The sequence below is a fragment of the Archocentrus centrarchus genome, chromosome 19, assembly GCF_007364275.1.
Source record: "Archocentrus centrarchus isolate MPI-CPG fArcCen1 chromosome 19, fArcCen1, whole genome shotgun sequence".
NCBI lineage: Eukaryota > Metazoa > Chordata > Actinopteri > Cichliformes > Cichlidae > Archocentrus > Archocentrus centrarchus.
The window spans coordinates 16,602,852-16,626,219 of record NC_044364.1 but is presented as its reverse complement, the minus strand read 5'-3'; the positions used below and the strand labels follow the sequence as shown (position 1 = coordinate 16,626,219).

At 41.0% G+C, this 23,368-nt stretch overlaps 2 protein-coding genes across 3 annotated transcripts in view; both read right to left on the bottom strand.

Moving 5' to 3' along the window:
* Positions 1 to 632: 632 nt before the first annotated feature.
* epas1a (endothelial PAS domain protein 1a) lies at positions 633 to 8,586 on the bottom strand. Its single transcript, XM_030755719.1, has 9 exons — positions 8,413 to 8,586; positions 7,425 to 7,591; positions 4,248 to 4,495; positions 4,084 to 4,168; positions 3,369 to 3,469; positions 3,121 to 3,284; positions 2,166 to 2,272; positions 1,910 to 2,078; positions 633 to 721 (listed from the first exon to the last, which is right to left on the bottom strand). Exons 1-9 carry the CDS (start codon positions 8,436 to 8,438, stop codon positions 658 to 660), a joined length of 1,131 nt encoding a protein of 376 aa, XP_030611579.1. The 5' UTR covers positions 8,439 to 8,586; the 3' UTR covers positions 633 to 657.
* A 268-nt stretch (positions 8,587 to 8,854) lies between these two features.
* prkcea (protein kinase C, epsilon a) overlaps positions 8,855 to 23,368 on the bottom strand; it is a 56,217-nt gene continuing 41,703 nt past the window's right edge. Inside the window, exons 10-15 of one of the 2 annotated variants that reach the window (XM_030755718.1) lie at positions 20,705 to 20,746; positions 20,446 to 20,600; positions 20,034 to 20,172; positions 17,847 to 18,035; positions 16,983 to 17,129; positions 8,855 to 10,742 (exon numbers count right to left, since the gene is read on the bottom strand). In XM_030755718.1, coding sequence (XP_030611578.1) covers positions 10,593 to 10,742; positions 16,983 to 17,129; positions 17,847 to 18,035; positions 20,034 to 20,172; positions 20,446 to 20,600; positions 20,705 to 20,746 — 822 coding nt within the window. In that variant the 3' untranslated portion in view covers positions 8,855 to 10,592. Of the gene's footprint in view, positions 10,743 to 16,982; positions 17,130 to 17,846; positions 18,036 to 20,033; positions 20,173 to 20,445; positions 20,601 to 20,704; positions 20,879 to 23,368 lie in introns of both variants that reach the window. The other variant, XM_030755717.1, reaches the window with a different exon arrangement.

The window sequence follows — 23,368 nt, the reverse complement described above, 5'->3', positions numbered from 1 at the left end:
AAGAGGTAAAAAGTTGACAGAGTTCCCATGAGAACTTTCCTATCGTGTGTTTCTATTCAGGAAGCTGTGGCTTTGACTTACGTCTGCTCACATCTCCTCATCAGCACAATGCATATCTCTCTCTATATAGCCTGCATGTGTGTGTGTGTGTGTGTGTGTGTGTGTGTGTGTGTGCTGCATAATGCTTGGTAGTCAGATGTCACGCCACGTGTCAGGTGGCCCAGAAGGAAACCCCAAAGGAAGTAAGGACAGGCCCAGAGAGGTCAAGAAAAAGTCAAAATGCCTGCTTTCATCAACATATTTGAACTCTCACTACACCCCGTCAACTGTCTGTCAACCACAGTCTACACCTAAAGTTTTCAGCTTTTTGTTTTCGGAAGTGAAAAGCCGTGATACTGCAACGATTTTGCAAAACTGTAAAACAAAAACCGTGGAGTTAAAAGCCTCAATAACAGTAAGTCGTCTACCTCAACCAACAAAACAGTGACTGCATAAGTTTCTGGATGCAGTCAACAGGCAACAGTCTAAATCCAAACCCTCCGCATCAAAGAATGCACATAGTAATCTGCATCGAACACACACACAGCAAGCCACTTTGATTTAGAAAGTTCAAAATTTAATAACATTTGATTCACTGAAATAATCAATGAGCAGATCTCAAGTCAAACATCTGTGGAGAATCTGGTCCAGAGACAGCTGCAGAGATGGCTGCTCCACGCCACTGTGACACACACATGCACATAGCATTAAACATCTGTAAATAACACCACTGAGTTGTATTAAAACAGAAAAAAAAAACAAAAAAACATTTCATTTCATTTTCACTGAAAAGATCCAAAACAGCTTCAGAATGAGTCGTTTATGACTTTTGCAAAGGAGCAAAGAGATATTTTACATTTTTCTTTGAAAGGCCTCATGATGCACAATAAAACTGAAACAATTATTTGTTCTGCATTTTATTAATAGTACTGCTCATGATAAACTTTATTTATATAGCACCTTTCAAAAGGAAGTTGCAAAGTGCTTCAAAAGACAAGGTAAGAAAAAAAGAGCAACAAGGTGTTTGAAACTATAGAGGTGAAATAGCATTAGGTAGGTGGCAGCACAAGGAGATTAAAGTCAAGAATAAAAAAGGCAAACTAAACGCAAATATAAAATCATTCAAATGATTTAAAAATGATCACTGAGAAGTGATGATATAAAGCACAACTTAGGTAACCAATGAAGGGAAGCTAAAATAGGAGGGATGTGTTCTCTTTTTTTGGTTTTAGTAAGAAGTCGCTCGTATATGTGTATAGTTGCAAACATACAGTCTAGAGGAGATAAAAGCATCTGTGACTTCCTCCAGATTTCTTTTGGATAAAAATGACCTGATCTCACTGAGCCTCCTAAGCCGCAGAAAACAAGACTGGACAACTGAACTGACATGCTTATTCAGGCTAAGGTGGTTGTCAAAAGTGGCCCACGTTTCTAGACAAGGAGCTCAGGTGTATTGCTGCGAGTGTTTTAGATGCATCGGTCCCAGTAATGATTTCTTTGGATTTATCCATATTTAGCTGCAGGAGGTTCTGTGTCATTTAGCATTTAATGTACTGGAATCAAATCTGGTGAGCAACAAAACCCAAGAAAAGATTAAAAAGGATGAATCTTTCAAATTTATGTCCATCCTTTTAACAAAGTGCGCTTGTAACCATGAGTAATGAGTCCAGAACAAAGGCTCCATGGCAGGGATGTCAACGACATTTTACATCCAGCGCACTTTGATCTTAAGTGGGCCAGACCAGTGAAACTCCCCTTTCTGTCAGTGTAAAGAAGTTTAACTACACATATAATGCCTGCAATGGCTTAATATGAGAAAAAGCAGTGCTGCTGCAGTCAATGAAATTTAAAAAAAAAATGATGCACACACCTGAGGACGTAGGTAACACTGAGGATGCAGAGCGGCTGGGGGATGCCCGGTCTGGACCTGGAGGCTCGGACACTGGGGATGACAGCACTGTGACTCTCCACCCAGACATAACCTCCACCTTTCACCAGCATCCTGTACTGACCGCTGACTGACTGGCTCTTCAGACACACTGCAGGGAAACGCAGAATTAAGTATCTACAGGTGTGTATTGTGCACGTGTGCACGTGTGCATGCGTGCGTGTGCATCAGTGCTTACAGTTCAGGTGATTTTTGTTCAAACAGTTTGTGTCCAGTGTGTGACAGAGATCGTAGATGGAGCGGCCCAGCAGCTCCTCAGGTCTGTAGCCTAAAAGAGAACTCACTCTACACAAACACAAACACAAACTGATTTTATTTTACATGTCAGCGGCGCCGAACCCTCAGGGAAGCACGTGTTAATAAATCAGTTACTGTTTGCCTTTATAAATGACTGTATGCTACTTCTTTTTTTTTTTTTTTTTTTCAGTGACAAAAAGCTGAAACCAAAAACAAGTTTATGGTTCACTGCTGTTATTCAGTCACAGGTTATGCTGTGCAGTGATGCTTAGCGTGCAAAGGTTTGTGTTAGAAACACACAGTTTTGTATATATAACCATCAGTCAGGCCCTGAAGGTTATTAACTACCAGCCTGTTAAATCTACGACATATTTGGATCTTGTAATCAGAATCAGAATGGAACTTGTTTTAAGGATTTCTATTTTAACTGTACACCAAGCCGACTTTTGGTTGAGCTTTCTTCAACGGGGATTTGATTCTTGACTCAGAAAGAACATTTAATGCAGCACAGTTTCTAAATTGAATGGGCTGTTTACTGGGTTTGATCATTTTCCTTCTTTTTTTTTTCTTCTTAATTTCGTAACATCCAGCGTTGCATAATGAGATTACCACGCATGTTAAAGAAGTCAGACACTATTAAGATGTTCCCATTTTTCAACTTAACACCCTACACTCATTTAAATTTATTAAAGTAACATATATGGTGGTAAAAGCTCTTCCACGTGTTTTTCTTTTTTTTTTTTTTTGGTTCCTGTTGCTGCTTATTTCATCAGCTTTCAGCTTATTCACAACCACTAATGAAATTTAGCTACAAGAAAAAGAGTGATTACAAAAGGCTGCCCTTTTAATAAGGAACAGTTCCCCTTTTGGTGTAAGTTGATTGCATGCAAACACACCTCTGGTCACAGTACGTGAACCTCATGTCCATGCTGTGCTGGCTGGTGAAGGTGTATCTGCTGAGGAGGGTGTGTGAGAGAGGCAGAGGCCGACAGGTCAGGAGCAGGCAGGAAACTGCAGACGGGTCCATGCACACTTTTGCTCGGCCCTGACAGTGCAGAACCTGAAGGTGTAATAAATACCATCATGATGTATAACAGTGGCCCATTTTTTTATTATTATTATTTTTGTACTGTTCCTCACCAACCTTCCACGTAGCTGACTTGAGGTTGGCGGTTCTTCCTCTGTGTGTCAGAGCACTTTTTATTCTCATGACAAAGTCCCTCTTCTCACCATACCAAACTTCCTCTAAAAACAAGCAATTAATTCAGCCACATGGAGAAAGCTATATAGAAATATATTCACTAGCCAATTTGTTAGGTACACCTTATTAGTACTGGGTTGGACCCATTTTTGGATCAGAATTGCTTTCATTCTTCGTGACATAGATTCAACAAGGTGCGCAGATTCAACATTCCTCTGAGATTTTGATGCATATTGACAGAATAGCATCACACAGTTGTTGCATGTTTCACATCCATCAAGTCCAAGAATCTCCTGTTCCACCACATCCCAAACGTGCTTTATTGGATTGAGATCTGCTGACTTGTGGAGGCCGTTTGAATACAGTGAACTCACTGTCACATTTGAGAAACCAAATGAGATGATTTGAGCTTTGTGACGTGGCACATTATCCTGCTGGAAGCAGCCATCAGAAGATGGGCACACTATGGTCATAAAGGGATGAACAAACTGTAGTCAGCACTCAGATGGGCTGTGATATTTAAATGATGCTTAGTGGGTGCTAAGAGGCCCATATTTGTGCTGAAATGATGTACCTAATAATATGGCAGTGACTGTATACACTGATCACTCAAAATATATAATAAATGTATACATACCCTTGATGTTAAAACACATACCTGCTGTTAGACGCAGATTATTTCTGATTTCTTCATGATCACAGGGGTGAGTGTACTCAAAAATATTGTGTCCCATCAACTCAGTCTTTTAGAAAAGATCAAATACATGCAGTATTAAGATTTCAATCCTGAATCCTACTCATTGTTTATGTGGGTTTATTTACCTGACTTAAGCCCATATACTTGCTGACATTGTCAGACAGGAAGATCATGTCTCCCTCAGTGGACAAGACCATCACAAATCCCTCCAGGATCCCCAGGTACATGCTGGTCTCCCGCGAGGCATCGAATTCCTCCATTTCTTTTTCCTCTTTATCCCGCGCTCCACCACAACCGCTCTGCTCTCCTCCACCTTTCAGCAACGGCTGATATTTTATCACATGCCTAGTCCCTGCGTTTGTCCCAGCATTTTCTAAGACAAACAGAAAACTGGAAGATTCATATCAAAATGACTGTGATCTTTATATGAGAAAACTGTCTAGTCTACATTTTCAGTGGATAACAAAGGATGTGTTTCCTTTATTTCATTTTTGTGTTTGTCACAGCTGTTATCTAATACTTCCTCTAACACCCATCTGAATCTGAAACCCACGAGGCGAGTGTATTTTTTTTTCACTCAGTTTTTTCTGTACATTTTAATCTTTTTTTGTTCTGCTTTTATAGTAAATTTTATATCTGCAACCTGCAGACCTAATTTATCTTTACTAGTGCAGTGCCCTCTTGTTGCTCCTTCTTTTTTTTGTTTGTTTGTTTGTTTGTTTTTTACAGCTGTTTCATGAATGCAGCACAAGTCATCAGTTTTTATAGCTGTCTTATTTTGAAAAGAAGACGGCTATGACCAAGGTGTCTGCTCACTACACTTCTGTGGCTTTTCGTGAGAACTGCTCATCCAAACAGCGTGACTGAGTGAAGTTAGTCGTCACAGGAAACAAAAGAAAAAAAAAAATTAAACAAAAACACAAACAAAAAAGCATAGCGTGTACTTGCCAGCTCCGTGAGAACCAGTCTGAGTTTTAGACCAGTTCAGTTGTCCAGTCTTGTGATAAAATGCTGTGATAGATCAATCTTTTATTGCCCTCTCATTTTTCACGCATCTTCGAACACCTGAAGTGTTTAGATTTGGTGTTAGGGTGAAGTTATGATGATGGTTCTTAAACTGAGTGGGGCACTGAAAGTGGGGCGTGGACAACCAGGTAAAAAAATATTAAATTAATATGATTTTCCTTTAGGGGGGAAAAAAACATGGATTTGTTGATACTGTTACACAGTACCACTTTCATACTGTTCATATTTCATGCCTTCACAGTCTGGAGTCAAGACTTCCATGTTTGGAATGTATAAATAGCTTATCTGATATTAATAAACTAACAATTAATGCTTAATTAATGTTTCAGAGAAGTTTTACAACACTCATTTTTGTAGAAGAACAACACAATATCATGCCCTGCTTTACCAAAGACATGAAAACATGTGCTAACCACTTCACCAACATGCTAACTGATTACAGATTACGGTCTGTGTCAAGGGATCCTCTGACCTCTGTATGACCTCTGTTCCTTCTGTGGATCATATACGCTGTTTTACTGTTACACTGTTTGGATCCTTCACAGACCAGCAGGTGCCTGTCTCTGCGGGAACCTGGGCTAACATGGTGGGAACTCATGACTGTGGCTGTGACTCAGGAGGCAGAGCAGGTCATCTACCAATTGGAAGGTCGGCGCTTCGATCCCCAGCTCCTCTAGTCTGCATGTCGAAATGCAGAAATGAGTGTGTGAATGTGAAAATGACGGTGTTTAGGCATAGAAAAAAGTGTGTGAGAATGGGTGAGTGAGGCTTTGAGTAAGAAAGTGCTTTGAGTGCTCAAACTGAGTAGAAAAGCACTATAAAAGCACCGGTCCATTTACTGTGACAAGGTCCCCTTGAACTCTGTCACCACTGTCCCATAAAAAATCCACACAAACATGGCAGGTACAGTTTCATAGCTGCAAGATTCCCAAAAATCACAATTTGCCTTGATTTGACCCACATGGGTAGATCTAAAATCCATTTGAATAGCTTACAAATGGAAGGACACACAAACATGTTTGCATGCCCCTCCCTGCACACACAGAGAGGAGCAGGCAGCAGTCACAACTGAATTATTTTTGGAGGGCTTTTCTCTCCTTTGTTAGGGAGGTTAGTGAAGAGGGGAGAGGAAAGTGGGGAGAAAGACAGTGGCGAAAGACACCAGGCAAAGGGCCTTGGGTCAGAATCACTGCATTTGGTCTTGTGGGCTGTGCAAATGCTGAGCTCAACCAGTAACTGGGAGAAACAATTTTAGTCAAAATATAAAAACAAATCATTTAAACAGCCTCAAACTTAGCACTGCAACTTATTCAGGTCTCTGGTTGTACACCTGCTGAGTTTAAAGTGGATGGATGAACTGCTGTGAGACAGCTGGAGAACAGATGAACAGACACACAGAGATTTCTGGAATTATTAGTAGGATAATGGATTGATTAAATATAGATAGAGCAGAGACACCTTTCATTGGTTAATCACTCCAATGGCATACATTTCTTTATGGATATAAAACTCAGTGATCCAGCTATTTTTGACACTGGGAGCAACAAGTTCTGAAGCTCAAAATAATCAATGGAAACATCGCACGCAAACGAATATTTTACACTTTCGTTTTAAACAAACACTTTTACACGTCCTCTCATCTCAGTAGTTTTGTTTCACATGAGCACTGTTAACGATTCCTCAACGACAGTGAGCTTTTTTTATTTTTTACTTTGTTTTGTATAGGTAACTAACTTCATACTCATTTTTACTGTATGATACCCAACTTATTATTTTATTATATTTATTTTTGATTTCTTTACACTTATAATTTTCATTTGTATTTTCTTCTATTTAACTGAGCTCTTTTTGATTTGAGTAATTCCACTTCATAGAGTTATTTCATTTTGTCATATTCTATTGTAATGAGATATTCAAATTTACTATTATTATTAATTGTTTTATTCTGGTATCACTTGTTACTGTTTTGGTTGGAGTAGCTCAGGAATTTCCCAGATTTTGGAACAAATAAAGTACATCTCAACATTCACCGTCTTTCAAACCTTTTATTTATATTTCATTTTTTCTGTAAGATAACCTGCACACCAATATCAGTGTCCACTGCATAAATGTTTAAATACATCTTTTACCAGCTTCTTTCTGATTCTGAATTTTATTCCTGGCAGATGTGAAATGGTTTTTCTCTAACTGTGATTCAGTTTGCTCTGAGTGTATTTCAGAGGCTGTGGCCAGGCATTAAACGACTGCGAAGCCCTTCCGCACATGCGTGCCATTACCTTTGAGCAGCGTGTGCATGCGTATGTAGCTGAGGGTCAGGCGAATGACGGAGGGCTTGTCCAGGTGAGCTCGGACTGAGGGCTGCAGCGGCAGGAGGCCAGACAGATCTCCAAACACGTCAGACTCCACCCGCCTTCTCCTTCGGGCAGCCTCACGGCTGATCGCTCTTCAGAAAGCAGAAGTCAGGAAATACAAATGAGGATGAACTCAAGTTGTTTACTGCACATTTAAATTAGATTTCATTACCTAAAATTAAGTTATGTACATTTATAAACAGCGTATTACCACTAGCATGCTCTATTACAGTGGGTCACATATAGCAAGAAATATGAACAAGTAAAATTCATCAGTACAACAGAGACTACTAAACATACATATACATATATATATATATATATATATATATATATATATATATATATATATATTCTAGCATATGGTATAATATTACACTGATTAACTTACTATTAACATTTTCCTTACTGTGCTTGCTAATGTGGTGACTCTGTAGACTCTGACTCTGATGTGAAGTAAAATTGTTCCTCAACTTTGCAGGAACTGCAAAAACTCATGTTTCAGCCTCATCACACAAATGAACTTTAGTCATAATCTGAGTTTAAAGAATTTCTCAACATGTAAGGAAATGTGGAACTTCTCCACGCTTATGCCTGCTTTACCTTCAGAGTGCTTTTACTGCTAATGCTGCCACATTTCTACTAAAAGTTTTGATTGCAGAGCTTTACCTTGCAGTTTTTTGAACTTTATACTGTTTTTTTTTTTTTTTTGAGTAGCTCTCCCACCTCTGATGAACTGATGGGGAAGGACAGCAGGGCACTGTGGTTAAGATCTGAGTCATCCAGAGTGGCCACAGCACCCTCTTTGACCTCACTAAATCACCTCAGTTAACTACCAAATCAGCTAAACTTGATCTATTAAGATTTATTGTTGTCAAAGTGTCTCTGTGAGAAAAGCAGCACGCTGGTTTACCTTCTCTTCTCCTTGTCAGCTGTCATCGTGCCCTGCAGATGTCTCGCATGGTAAACTCTGGCTCTCAAAAGCAGGAGTGATGGCAGCAGGAGTTCACAGCACAACAGCAACTCTCGGCACTGCAATTTGCACCGTCACAGGTAGTCTAATTCATCAGAGAGGCAATTAGACGCACAGCACAGATGACTTGAATGGAACAGTCTGCTCCCCTCTGCATGCAAATTACCTAGAGGGCTCCAAAAGTGATGATAGGTCAGCTATGAAGAGAAGCATCTCCCTCCCTTCTTCTTTCCCCCTCCCTCCTCTCTACCCTCCCTCCTCTCTTCTTCTTCTCTCACATAAACTTTTGAGCATCCCACAGACCTGCCTCTGAACAGCAGCAGGTGAGAATCGATGAACGCGCTGAAGGAAAAAAAAAAAAAGACACAGAAGAGCCCGGGAGTGATGTAGACAGCTCAGTGTTTTATTGGAATGAGACCAGACAGGACTAGCCCGGCTGTTGCACTACATTTTGGCACAGAGTAAGATAGTGTGACCAGGAACAGCCCTACCCCTGGGTGCACAAAGCTTCACTAAACATCAACTCTACTGCACAGAGAGCAACCAGCTCGTCTTCAGATCACTGTACAGTACGCAACAGTCCTTCTGTGTGTGTGTGTGTGTGTTTGCACGATAGAGAGTGAGAAAAAGGGGGAGGTGGCAAAGGAGAGTGTATGCGTTGTTTGGTGTGTGTTTGAAGTCAGAGGTAATTCAGCTGCTGGCTCTCTACACGTCTTATCAACCCGGCTGTAACAGATCTATAATAGTATAGTTATAGTATTATGCACAAAGAATTCCTCCAGATACACTTTACAATAATAATAGTTAGAATTAGAATAAAAAAGAGAGAAAGAGAGAGCAATAAGAAAGAAAAGCCATTCTTGAAAAAAAAAGCAAAAGTCAGAAAATAAGCATGTGGTTTTGGCTGAAAGAGCTGCTGGAGGTGGAAAGGGGAATTGGTGCTTTGAAAGAGAGTGCAGGAAGAGGGAAAACACTGATGGTAGCTATGGAAATGCTGAAAACAAAAAGTCACACATGACAGAGAAGAAAAAAATAATTCACACATTCGCACGCATTAAAATGTACATTCACAATAATAATAATAATAACAACAATAATAATAATAATAATAAACGCCCACATTCACATGAACAGGGCAGACAAAATCTCTAACAGATGGATGAAATAGCTGGAAACCGGGCTTTCCACTGCTACACAGGCCGTCTGTAACACTCTGCTCGACATAATTAGTTCGATAGCCTGTAACTCGTAAGCTCAACATTCACTTTATACACAAAGGACAGAGAGAGTGAGTGAATACTTCAGTCATACTATAATCCAACAAAAAATTTTTAAAAACACATTTTGAGGAAGAAAAAAACACATGAACAAACAAACCATAAAATATATATAGATAGTCAGGGTATTGCACAAAGGGGATTTGGCCCTAACTGGTCCACAATAAGGACAGCAATAACACAGGTAGGGTGTTTGTCCATGCGCCACAATGCTCCTTTAATAGCAGACAACACCAGCACAATACAGCCACTCAACACAGGCTATATACAAGCCTCTGCACCCAGCACCCACAGTCCAAAAGTGTACAGGTGCCGGGGTGAGAAGCAGTGTGTGTGTGTGTGTGTGTGTCTGTGTGTGTGTGTGTGTGTGTGTTTGGTTGTCTGAGCATGTACAGTGAGCTTGTACTGTAGGAGTGTGCAAGAGCATGTAAAACTTTGCAGTAGATTGTAGTGTTTATATGCACGTGAACGTGTGTGTGTGTGTGTGTGTGTGTGTGTGAGAGAGCGAGAGAGAGAGAGAGAGAGAGAGAGAGAGAGAGAGAGAGAGAGAGTGTGTGCATATTCATATTTAAATTCATATTCATATTCATAATGAACCCAGGCAACAACAACAACACAATGCAAGTAAATTAGATTTCAAAAGTAACAACAGTAAATAGCTTCAAAGTAAAAGACTGACCGTGTGTGTGTGTGTGTGGGTGTGTGTGTGTGCATGTTTGTGATTTGTAAAGGGATTTATGGATCTACTGAGTGTCAGCATGTGTGCTTGCGTGCATGTGAAATTTAGTGTTGGTGGATCTGTGTGTGAGTGTGTGTGTGTGTGCGTGTGTGTGTGTGTGTGTGTTAGGTCTGCGTCTCCTCCGGGGCGCAGTAGGAGAAGTCCTTGAACTCCTCCTGGTTGATCTGTCGAATAATGGCCTCGTCCGTGGGCGTCAACACGGGATCCTCCTTTGTGAAGTCCTGGTCGAAGTTATTCACATCTCGTTTGGTCTTCTGCAGAGGCACACATGCAGACAGAGGGGAAGGACGTCAGAGAACATTAAAAATTACATTACAGCGACACCTTCTGACCACTGTGACTCACTGCTCCTTTAAAGGCGTCTCTTAAATCAGTTATGCCTCTAATCTGCCTTTTTGTACACTCCTCAATAAAATGAAAGGAACACTTTTAATATAGGAACACAATTAATATTGACTCGGTGTGTAACTTTGCAAAAACGATGTCGGACTCTGTAGTTTTCTCTGGGCCCCTCCCCAATCAGACCAGGAGCGACATGTTTAGCCGCATGTTCTCCTTGAATCGCTGGCTGTCTGAGTGGTGTCCAAAAAATGACGTGGGCTTCATAGATAATTGGCAAAGTTTCTGGGGAAAACCTGGTCTTGTTAGGAGAGACGGCATCCATCCCACTTTGGATGGAGCAGCTCTCATTTCTAGAAATCTGGCCAAATTTATTAACCCTCCTAAAAACTGACTACCCAGGGTTGAGACCAGGAAGCAGAGTTGCAGTCTTACACGCCTCTCTGCAGCTTCTCTCCTCCTGCCATCCCCCCAAAACCCCATCCCCATAGAGTCGGTGCCTGCTCCCAGACCACCAAACACCAAAGCTAAAATCAGCAAAAAGCTATTTAAGCATAAAAATTCAAAAACAATAAATAATACAGCTTCATCAACTGCACCAAAGAATAAAACAATTAAATGTGGATTGTTAAACATTAGGTCTCTCTCTTCCAAGTCCCTATTAGTAAATGATTTAATAATTGATCAACGTATTGATTTATTCTGCCTTACAGAAACCTGGTTACAGCAGGATGAATATGTTAGTTTAAATGAATCAACACCCCCGAGTCACAGTAACTGTCAGAATGCTCGAAGCACAGGTCGAGGAGGAGGATTAGCTGCAATCTTCAATTCCAGCTTATTAATTAATCAGAGACCCAGACAAAGTTTTCATTCTTTTGAAAGCCTGACTCTTAGTCTTGTCCATCCTAATTGGGAAAATCAAAAACCTGTTTTATTTGTTATTATCTATCGTCCACCTGGTCCCTACTCAGAGTTTCTGTCTGATTTCTCAGACTTTTTATCTGATTTAGTGCTCAGTTCAGATAAAATAATTATAGTGGGTGATTTTAACATCCATGTAGATGCTGAGAATGACAGCCTCAACACTGCATTTAATCTATTGTTAGATTCAATTGGCTTCTCTCAAAATGTAAAGGAGCCCACCCACCACTTTAATCATACTCTGGATCTTGTCCTAACATATGGCATAGAAACTGAAGACTTAACAGTATTCCCTGAAAGCCCCCTCCTGTCTGATCATTTCTTAGTAACATTTACATTTACTTTAATGGATTACACAGCAGTGGGGAATAAGTTTAATTACAGTAGAAGTCTTTCTGAAAGTGCTGTAACTAAGTTTAAGGATCTAATTCCTTCATTGTTATGCTCTTCAGTGCCATGTGCCAACACAGTGCAGAGCAGCTAACTAAACTCTGCTCCCAGTGAGGTCGATTATCTCGTCAATAGTTTTACATCCTCACTGCGTATAACTTTGGATACTGTGGCTCCTCTGAAAAGGAAAGCTTCAAATCAGAAGTGCCTGACTCCGTGGTATAATTCACAAACGCACAGCTTAAAGCAGATAACCCGAAAGCTGGAGAGGGAATGGCGTCTCACTAAATTAGAAGATGCTCATTTAGCCTGGAAAAAAGAGTTTGTTGCTCTATAAAAAAGCCCTCCGTAAAGCTAGGACATCTTACTATTAATCATTAATTGAAGAAAATAAGAACAACCCCAGGTTTCTTTTCAGCACTGTAGCCAGGCTGACAAAGAGTCAGAGCTCTGTAGAGCCGAGTATTCCTTTCACGTTAACTAGTAGTGACTTCATGGATTTCTTTACAAATAAAATTTTAGACATTCGAGAAAAAATTATTCATAACCATCTCAAAGATTATTCTTCATGTTCGGCTGCTTTCAGCACTGCTGGTATTTGTTTAGACTCTTTTGCTCCAGTTGATCTTTCTGAGTTATCTTCAATAGTTACTTCCTCCAAACCAGCAACATGTTTGTTAGATCCCATTCCTACTAGACTGTTCAAAGAAGTCTTTCCAATTATTGATGCTTCAATCTTAAAAATGATCAATCAGTCTTTATTAGTTGGCTATGTACCACAGACCTTCAAGGTGGCTGTAATTAAACCTCTGCTTAAAAAGCCATCACTTGACCCAGCTGTCTTAGCTAATTATAGGCCAATCTCCAACCTTCCTTTTCTCTCAAAGATTCTTGAAAGAGTAGTTGTAAAACAGCTAACTGATCATCTGCAGAGGAACGGTTTATTTGAAGAGTTTCAGTCAGGTTTCAGAATTCATCACAGTACAGAAACAGCATTAGTGAAGGTTACAAATGATCTTCTTAGAGCCTCTGACAGTGGACTCATCTCTGTTCTTGTCCTGTTGGACCTCAGTGCAGCTTTTGATACTGTTGACCATAACATTTTATTACAGAGATTAGAGCATGCTATAGGTATTAAAGGTACTGCACTGCAGTGGTTTGAATCATATTTATCTCATAGACTCCAATTTGTTCATGTAAATGGGGAGTCTTCTTCACACACTAAGGTTAATTATGGAGTTCCACAGGGTTCTGTGCTAGGACCAATTTTATTTACATTATACATGCTTCCCTTAGGCAGTATTATTAGAAAGCACTGCATCAATTTTCATTGTTATGCAGATGATACTCAGCTTTACCTATCAATGAAGCCAGATGACACACATCAATTAGTTAAACTGCAGGAATGTCTTAAAGATATTAAGGCCTGGATGACCTCTAATTTCCTGCTTCTAAATTCAGATAAAACTGAAATTCTTGTACTCGGCCCCACAAATCTTAGAAACATGGTGTCTAACCAGATACTTACTCTGGATGGCATTACTTTGGCCTCCAGTAACACTGTGAGAAATCTTGGAGTCATTTTTGACCAGGATATGTCCTTCAATGCACATATTAAACAAATATGTAGGACCGCTTTTTTGCATTTGCGCAATATTTCTAAAATTAGAAACATCCTTTCTCAGAGTGATGCTGAAAAGCTCATTCATGCATTTATTACTTCTAGGCTGGATTATTGTAATTCATTATTATCAGGCTGTCCTAAAAGCTTTCTGAAAAGCCTTCAGCTGATCCAAAATGCTGCAGCTAGAGTGCTGACAGGGACTAGAAAGAGAGAGCATATTTCTCCCATATTGGCTTCTCTTCATTGGCTCCCTGTTAAATCTAGAATAGAATTTAAAATCCTTCTCCTCACCTACAAGGTCTTGAATAATCAGGCACCATCTTATCTCAAAGACCTCATAGTACCATATCACCCCAATAGAGCACTTCGCTCTCAGACTGCTGGCTTACTTGTGGTTCCTAGGATACTTAAGAGTAGAATGGGAGGCAGAGCCTTCAGCTTTCAGGCGCCTCTTCTGTGGAACCAGCTCCCAGCTTGGATTCGGGAGACAGACACCCTCTCTATTTTTAAGATTAGGCTTAAAACTTTCCTTTATGATAAAGCTTATAGTTAGGGCTGGATCAGGTGACCCTGAACCATCCCTTAGTTATGCTGCTATAGGCCTAGTCTGCTGGGGGGTTCACATAATGCACTGTTTCTCATTCACCTTATTCACCTTATCCACTCTGCATTTAATCATTAATTGATATTAATCTCTGGCTCTCTTCCACAGCATGTCTTTCTCTCCCCTCAGCCCAACCGGTCACGGCAGATGACTGCCCCTCCCTGAGCCTGGTTCTGCTGGAGGTTTCTTCCTGTTAAAAGGGAGTTTTTCCTTTCCACTGTCGCCAAGTGCTTGCTCATAGGGGGTCGTTTTGACTGTTGGGTTTTCTCTGTATTATTGTAGGGTCTTTACCCACAATACAAAGCGCCTTGAGGCGACAGTTTGTTGTGATTTGGCGCTATATAAATAAAATTGAATTGAATTGAATTGAATTGAACTTTAAAAACACATCAGATCTCAATGGGGAAAAAACATCATGCTGGATATCTATACTGATATGGACTGGGTAATGTGTTAGGAATGAAAGGAGTCTACATCTTTAATGGAAATGAGAATGATCAACCTACAGAGGGCTGAATTCAAAGACGCCCTGAAAATCAAAGTGAAAAAGTTTGTATGGCCTTCACGTGGTTGTATGAATGTCAACATCGGGGCATGCTCCTAATGAGATGAAGGATGGTGTCCTGGGGATCTCATCCCACATCTGGACCAGGGCATCACTGGGCTCCTGGAGAGCCTGAGATTCAACATGTCGGTGTTGGATGGAGAGGTGTTCTATTGAATTTAGGTCAGGCGAGCATGGGGGCCAGTCAGTGGTATCGATTCCTTCATCCTCCAGGAGCTGCCTCCATACTCTCATTACGTGAAGCCGGACATTGTCGTGCACCAGGAGAAATCCAGAAAATCCACTGCATCAGTGTAGGGTCTGACAGTAGGTCAGAAGATTTCATCTAGATACCTGATGGCAGTCTGGGTGTCGTTGACTAGCCTGTAGAGGTCTGTGTGTCCCTCCATGGATATGTCTCCCCAGACCATCACTGACCCACCACCAAACCAGTGATGCTGAATGTTGTTAAAGGCAGCATAACATTCTCCACAGCTTCTCCAAATCCTTTCACATCTGTCACATGTGCTCAGGGTGACCCTGCTCTCATCTGTGAAAAGCACAGGGTGCCAGTGGTGGAGCCCTGTGCTCTGGTATTCTATGGCAAATGCCAAATGGGCTGCATGGTGCCAGGCAGTGAGCACAGGGACCACTAGAGGACATTTGGCCCTCAGGCCACCTTCATGAAGTCTGTTTCTGATTGCTTGTTCAGAGACATTCACACCAGTGGCTGCTGGAGGTCATTTTGTAGTTCTGGCAGTGCTCATCCTGTTCCTCTTTACAAAAAGCAGCAGATAACGGTCCTGCTGATGGGTTAAGGACCTTCTACAGTCCTACAGTAACTGCCTGTCTCCTGGAATCGCCTCCATGCTCTTGAGACTGTGCTGGGAGACACAGCAAACCTTCTGGCAATGACACATTTTCATGTGCCATCCTAGAGGAGTTGGACTACCTGTGCAACTTCAGCAGGCTCCAGGTATCACCTCATACTCCCAGTAGTAACACTGACCCTATTCAAATGCAAAACTAGTGAAAAAAGAAGTCAAGAAAAAACGAGGAGGGGAAAAAATGTCAGTGGCCTCCACCTGTAAAACGGTTCCCATTTTGGGGGTTGTCTCACTGTTCCCCCTCTAGTGCACCTGTTGTTAATTTAAGTGTGTCCAGTGTTTTGTTGTTTTTTTCAGTTGAGCTGATATAATGTTTGCTTTGCCATCCTCAGCTAACATCTGTGTGTGAAATGAGCCCTAATGTTCATAGTATTCCCAGAATATATTTTACTTTCCTACAACACTCCTTGCAGATTGCCTGTGGTATCTCCTTTCTGCCATCCGTGTTTTAAAAAAAGGAAAAAAGGCAATATGTTTGACTGAAACACAGACAGTGCTTTTCCAATTTCTTTCTTCGACACCTCCATCTTTGCTTTATCAACTTTTCACATGCTGACAGCACTCAACAGCACCACCTGGTGGACTGAAAAAGCATTTGATTTCATGATTCTAGTACAAATAGGTGTATTTTTAATATGGTCTTAAACTATTACACACTGTATTGTATATATTGTATTATATATTGCATCGATATTTGGTGTCCCTGTATTGATGGACTATTACCACGTAAAAATATTGTGATATTATGCTGTATTGAGTTTTCTTCCCCCACTGCTACTAAGCAGCCATCTTACTCATACTACATGAATGCACAGGCTAATATGTTTCTTGTTTCCACCATTTCAGCTGCAGTGTCTCTTCCTTAGATAATATTTTTGACTGAGTGCTGCTCTTTTAAGTTTAGTCATTGATTGTTAATGTCAGTAAACCTTACCTCGACATTACTGTATAATTCCAGTATCAGTTTGCTGGCTTTATAACTCGTTCTACTACAGTAGAAGTAGAAGTAAAAGTAGTTGTTGTTCAGTAAATGTTACATATATAGTCTTTCTAATTTAAAACCAAAAGCATTTTGTCTTAAATATCGGATGCGTTTATGAAAGCTTATGTGTAAAACAGGTGCACGTGAAGCTCTGTGGGATGTTAAATGCTGCGTGAGTTTGTGTAGACTGTGTCTCTTACAATCCGGGGCTTAAAGGGTGGTTTGACTTTTCGCTGCTCCAGCAGGACCCAGTCGATCTCTCTGAAGAAGGGATGGGTCTTGATGGCCTCCTCGGCACCCTGGCTCACCACGCAGCCCAGACGCTTGGCTGGGTTCTTTGTCATGAACTGCACACATGACAACAATACAAACATTTGACTTAGCTGTGATTTACTCCATGAAATGATGGGCACAAACAATTAATGGGGGGGGGGGGGGGGGGGTCAGTGATAATATTAGAGCCGAGGCATTAACAGCTCTTTGTTTTTAGCATCCACAGAGTCATTGGCAGAGTGATCAAACAGGTCACCAGAGTGCTGGTGTTATTTACTGTGTTGCTTTTGTTCTGCTGTCTGTTCAGTATTATAAGAGCACTTTGTGACTCACTGCAGTTTTATGATTGCATTTAACCTTTTTTTAAAATTCTTCTCGGTGTCAGAGGAAAGTACAACGTGACACCTTTGCATCAAGTGCACTTTGAGTTTGATATGCCGGTGTGCCGCTCTCAGGCTGGAAACCTGAATGAAAGTTAAAACAATGACCACAAGACTGAATCTGTTTTTCAGCTATTTTTTTTTTTTGTTTTTTTATACATTTCGGTCACACGTTGAAGTTTCCTTGGTTTTTAGCCAAATTCATCTTTCCTTTTAACTTTCCACATTTCTAATGTCCTTGTTAAAACACGTCTATTTTATTTAGTATGTTCTCGGATTGGGTCAAAATCTAGTGAATTTAATTACATTAAAATAAGAGCATTCCTCGGTTTTCCTTTCAGAACCAACAGGAACTGCTGACGAGAACATGAGATGAAATCTTAGATAATGTTGGGAGAGATGGGCACGTACCGCTCGAAGGATAGAAACAGCCTCTTTGCTGAGCCACACGGGATAGAGGACGTCGTCGTGGAGAATCGACTCAAACAAGTCATCTTCGTTATCGGCTTCGAACGGAGGCTGCCCAGCCATCATCTCGTACATCAGCACCCCCAGCGCCCACCAGTCCACAGAGGCCCCGTACTCCAGCTCCTGCAGGATCTGAATTCAACCAAATGGAGCGGCTCAACGTGAAGGAAAGATCACGAGCAAACACATTTCTGCTCGCGTGGCATCCAGCAAGCAGGTCCACTGGTGCAAAGAGCTTCATTAGGATACACTCAGAAAAGACAGCACACCTTATTCCTTGCACTTTCACACTTTAAGTGGTGTATAAAAAAACAGAACAATAGATAGACCTATGAAATGTCATCAGCAGCAGGGGTGGAAGAAAAACTGAATTACTCTAAGATCACACTCCTACATGTTTAAGAGAAGTAACTGAATAATAATTTGTCTGATATGTTTCTTTAACTTCTTAAAAACACATCTACTCCTGAAAAATTATGCAAACAAAAAAAAACGACCCTTAAAATGGTTTACACATAAGTTTTCTTCAGCTTTAGTGTCCAGTCGCAGCTGATGTGCACAAATACAGACTTGCATAATACCCTTTTTTGCAACATTATAAGTGCACGCATTCAGGTTTTGGAAATAATTTGCTTACAATTGCAGCTGATCTGTTTTTCGTGTCATAAAGCAGTTAGCAGAAAGCAGCATTTAGGCCTGTGACAATTTGATTGGTGGTGAATCTACAAACTGAGTGATTCTTCAACAGAGACTAAAGATTATATTTGTGACCAAAGTGACTGAGAGACTGTCAGAAGTTAATGACATCACAGCGTATCAAACCCGGAGACAAGATTCCAATCAGTATTGGAGCCGATAAATACTTAATGTTGCTGCTTGTTAAGATGTGTGTTAGTTCAGCATGAAAGGGGGCTTAAGCTGTACCCATAGACAGTAGAAAAGACAGCCATAACTTCTGGGTCAAAAATGTGGAGCCAGCTCTGGTGTGCCCTAAACCTGTATTCAACCAAATGGAGGGGGCAGTACAGCCAGGTGCAAAAAGGCTTATAGCTTTATAGAAATCTATGGAAAACAATGCTCACCTCCTTGATGTGTAAACTCAGAAAACACTTTCCGGATAACTTTATGGGCTCAACTGCAAATTTCAGTTCATACGGAATAGCACGTGAAGCTCATAAATTATGTTCATCTTAGAGTCAGACGAGTGTGAATGTGTGAATTTTAGCTGAGCGCAGATGAATGTTATCAAAAGAGAAGTTCAAACATCCACGTGAAGCAGCTAAAGACGAAAAGGCAAAATTGTCACGATCCTGGGTCTTTGCCCTAGAGTTTTTAGGACTGTAGTTTTGGTTATTTAATTATTCTTCGTGATTCCCACATTATTTAAAATTGTATTTGCTTTGTGTATTTTTAGTGTTCTTAGTTCTCTAGTGTAAGTCCTCTGTCTGTGTGTTTGCTTTCCCTGTGTTATATTCATTCATGTGTACTGTTATTGTATTTCCTCAGTGTTTAGTCCGTTGCTTTTGATATTTTGTTTGCATTAAGTATGTATGTTCTCAGGCCTGCTTAGTTTAGTTATCTGGGTTCTGTTCACGGTTAGAATAATATTCATTCTTTGTTGGTTTTCCTGCCTCCCCTGTGTCTTGTCATGTCTCCGTCTCTGTCTGGTATGGGGTATTTTGCCGTTTTATTTTGCTAGTCTTTTGTCTTGTGTGCACTGGGTTTAGTTTTGCTTCCCCTCTGTGTCCTCTCTCCCTAATTGCCTCGTGTGTGTATTTAAGCCCTCGGTTTTCCTCAGTTCCTTGTAGCATCCGCCCTCTTAGGTAGTGTGTTTTCCTGAGAATCCTAGTCTGTTGGATTATTCGCTCCTGTAGAGCCTTTCCATGTTCCCTTGTATTTAATGAGTAACCAGCAATAAAGCAGAGTTTTTTTTAGTCCACATTCAGCCTCCTGAATCCTGCATTTGGGTCCACATCCTGCCTGCCACACTGCTAACTCATGACAAAAATAAGTTTTTAACAAAAGAGACTTTTACTTAACAATACAAGGGTGGAAATATGTACCATTAGACTCCTGAGAAAGGGTTTGCATGTCAACATAAAGAAGCATAGGGTCTCGAGTTCAGCTCACCTCTGGAGCAATGTAGTCAGGGGTGCCACAGAAGGTGGTGGTGGTGACTCCGTTAATGATACCCTCTTTGCACATACCGAAGTCTGCCAGCTTACAGTGGCCCTCTGCATCCAAAAGGATGTTATCCAGCTTCAGGTCCCTGCAAGAGAAAGACAAACACACTATCAGCACCATCTACCTGCCAGGAGCGTTTGGTTGACAAAGGGAGGTGCGCATGCAGTGTAAACAAATGTGAGAAGAAGTACATAGAAGGCACTGACTGCTTCAACTAAGTTATCTCTGGCTTTTCATACCAAAAAAAAAAAGTCAAAATATGAATACAATCAGCTAGATATTTCTATTTTTTTAGACAGTTAAGGGTGATGGAAAAAAAAAAAACATAAAACAAAAAAGAGGACAGTGAGGTGTTTACCTATAGATGACTCCATTACGGTGCAGAAACATGAGGGCTGAGGTGACTTCAGCAGCATAGAAACGAGAGCGAGGCTCATCAAACTTCCTGGATCGTTGAATCTGGAACATCAGGTCTCCTCCGTTCACATATTCCATTACAAAGAACAAACGGTCCTGCAGACGGGGGGTGAGACAGGAAAAACACAGCCAGCTATTAAAACAGTATGTTTTTTTTTTGTTTGTTTGTTTGTTTGTTTGTTTTCAAGTTATCAGCTTACCCGGGTCTGGAAGCAGCAGTACAGCTGGGTGAGGTAGGGGTGTCGGCGGGCCAGGGCCAGGATGCGCTTCTCGGTCATAGTGCAGTCCACGTCGTCGTCCTGTAGGATCACGTCCTTCTTCAAAACTTTGACGGCATAAACATCTTCTGTCCCCTTCAGCTCCGCCAGCATCACCTGGATAAGAGACGCGCAGTATGGAATCGCATGCTCACACTGTTTATTCCACTATCTCAGTGTTAACACTTGTTTTTTTTAACGGGGTCATTCATTATCTGTGGGTGTTTACTGTGCACAACCCATAGTTGCAGGGTGATGAAGTGAAACATTTGTACCACATGGGATTTATGATACATCAGGTGAATCATAATTCTGAATTAATGCAAACACAAATCAGGAGGCATCTGCTTTTATGTGTAAGCAATGTGGCTTACTTATTACTTAAATACACTCCTCTTAGAAAGGGAGTGTTTTTTTATGAGCAACTTTTGTTATTTTGAAATCAGCTGTAAAAATAAACTTAATTCATTTGTCTTGCTACTCAACTTTAGCAGTGACGTGTAAAAACCATCTTCAGCAATTCCAAATTCTGTTTACACCGACAAGCCAAAATCCAAACAGTCACTTGTTGGTATGCTTTCAGTCCTTCATGTGCTCTGGCCCAGTGAGACGTAGACTCAGCACTGCTAACGGTGTCCTGGAGTTTTCTGGCACCAACACAAAGATCCTTTAATTCTCGTAAGCTTCAGGCAAACCTGGTTTGCCCTTGCTTGGACCAACAGTATCCATCTGCAGCCCGCAAGACTACAAGACACGCCCAAGTACTGCAGGATGCTTCAAATGTGCATTACTCAAGGTTAGGATTAGGCACCCTGGTGCGCTGGGACAACTCCCACCTGTGCTTTTTGTAGTGGGTTCAACCAGTTAGCAGACTAGGCAGACATGGAGCAGATGCACATTTCCTTAATCCTTATTCAGCCTTCAGTGTTTTTCACTCTTTTTCACACCTTCTCTCTTCGTTTCTGTTTTACAGGGTCTTTCATAAAGGTTTTTTTTATTTTTTTTTTATTTTTTAATATTCTTTGTCTGTTCTGAATATGTTGTGATTTTCTCTCATTTTATTCTTGTTTTTAATACACTGCCCTACCAAAAAAAAAAGTCTCCACCTAGATTTAACTAAGCAAATAGGTGAGAGCCTTCCCATTTCCTAAACCACCACGCTGGAAGACGTCCGCCGGTTGTTGAGAAGATGCCGCTCCGTTTCAGAAGGGTCAAATTATTAGGCGGCATCGAGCAAAGAAAACAACTAAGATTGATGAAACCACTAAAATTAGGTTACGAACTGCCCGATACATTAATGAAAACCTGGAAGGACAGAGGTGAAACATCATCTTCGAAGAAGAAACACAATCAGAGAAAAAAAATCTCAGATAATTGTGATTTAACATTTGTTGAAATGTTAAAGGAAAGCAAGGGAAGAGCATTGCAACATGGATACTGTGAAGAAACCTTAATGGATTGGAGCTAAACAGCTGTGTCGACTTAAGAAAACCACTTATCACTTGTGCAAATCAGAAAAAAAAGGCTTCAGTTTGCTAGGAACTATAAAGATTGGGAAAAAAATGGGAAAATGTCATGTGGTCCAATGAGTCCAGACCACATGGTCTGATGGGCACATCTGGGTAAGCGGAGAGGTGGATGCAGCCTGTGGGGGCAGTGTTATGATCTGGGCTTGCATCAGCTGGTCAGGTCTAGGTTGAACAATGTTATTTGCCCAAAAAATTAGGCCAGCTGACTACCTGAATATACTGAATAATTCTTCATCATCTGATTTTCTTCTTCCCTGATGGCACGGGCATATTCCAAGATGGCAGTGCCAGGAGTCATCAGGCTCAAACTGTGAGAGAGTGCTTCAGGGAACATGACACATGATTTTCACACATGAACTGGCCAGCACAGAGTCCAGCCATTAACCCCACTGAAACTCTTTGAGATGTGCTGGAGAAGACGCTACGTGGCGCTCTGACTCTCCCAGAGCTCTTGATGAAAAATGAATGCACGGACATAAACGATGTGACGCCGCATAAGCTTATCAAAACAACGCCGCGGCGAATGCATGCCGTCATCAAAGCTAAAGGCAGTCCAGTGAAATATCAGAATGTGTGACTTAGGTCTGCAAAGGATTTTAAAGGTGATATAAAACTGGCTTAACTTTCCACCACCATCTCGCACACAGACCCTCGAGCAGGAGCGTCCAAACCGGCTTGGCGTGACTCAGACTCAGTCATCTGACCGTGACAATTCTGCTCAGGTTCAACCCGGTGTACAAGATTATTATTATACAAGAATCACTTCAGTGAATGGTCATATCAGCAAACACAGATCAAGTCTTGGAAACTGGCCAAAACACAGACTCTGTTTTAGCTCACAAATGGCTCTTTATCTGCTCAGTGCTCCAGCATATTTACCAGCTACTCTCTAACCTACCATCTGGTGTCGGGAAGGTAACCTACAGTCACCGTACAAAGTTGTTATAGTGACCTGCTGCTGGAAATTGTACAAATGTGGTCAACATGATGGAATAAATAAGATCTTTTCCAGGCCATAAAAAAAACAAAACAAAAAAAAAAAAAAAACATGCAAAACACTGTAAATTTTCACACTGTA

Bases quoted from the DNA above. Each gene is read 5' to 3' on its own strand.
- epas1a (XM_030755719.1), bottom strand. From the start codon at position 8,438: ATGACAGCTGACAAGGAGAAGAGAAG. The intron at 4,169-4,247 runs GTAAATAAACCC...CTTTTCTAAAAG, and splicing joins AGTATATGGGCTTAAGTCAG to ACTGAGTTGATGGGACACAA. The intron at 3,285-3,368 runs GTTGGTGAGGAA...TTACACCTTCAG, and splicing joins TCAAGTCAGCTACGTGGAAG to GTTCTGCACTGTCAGGGCCG.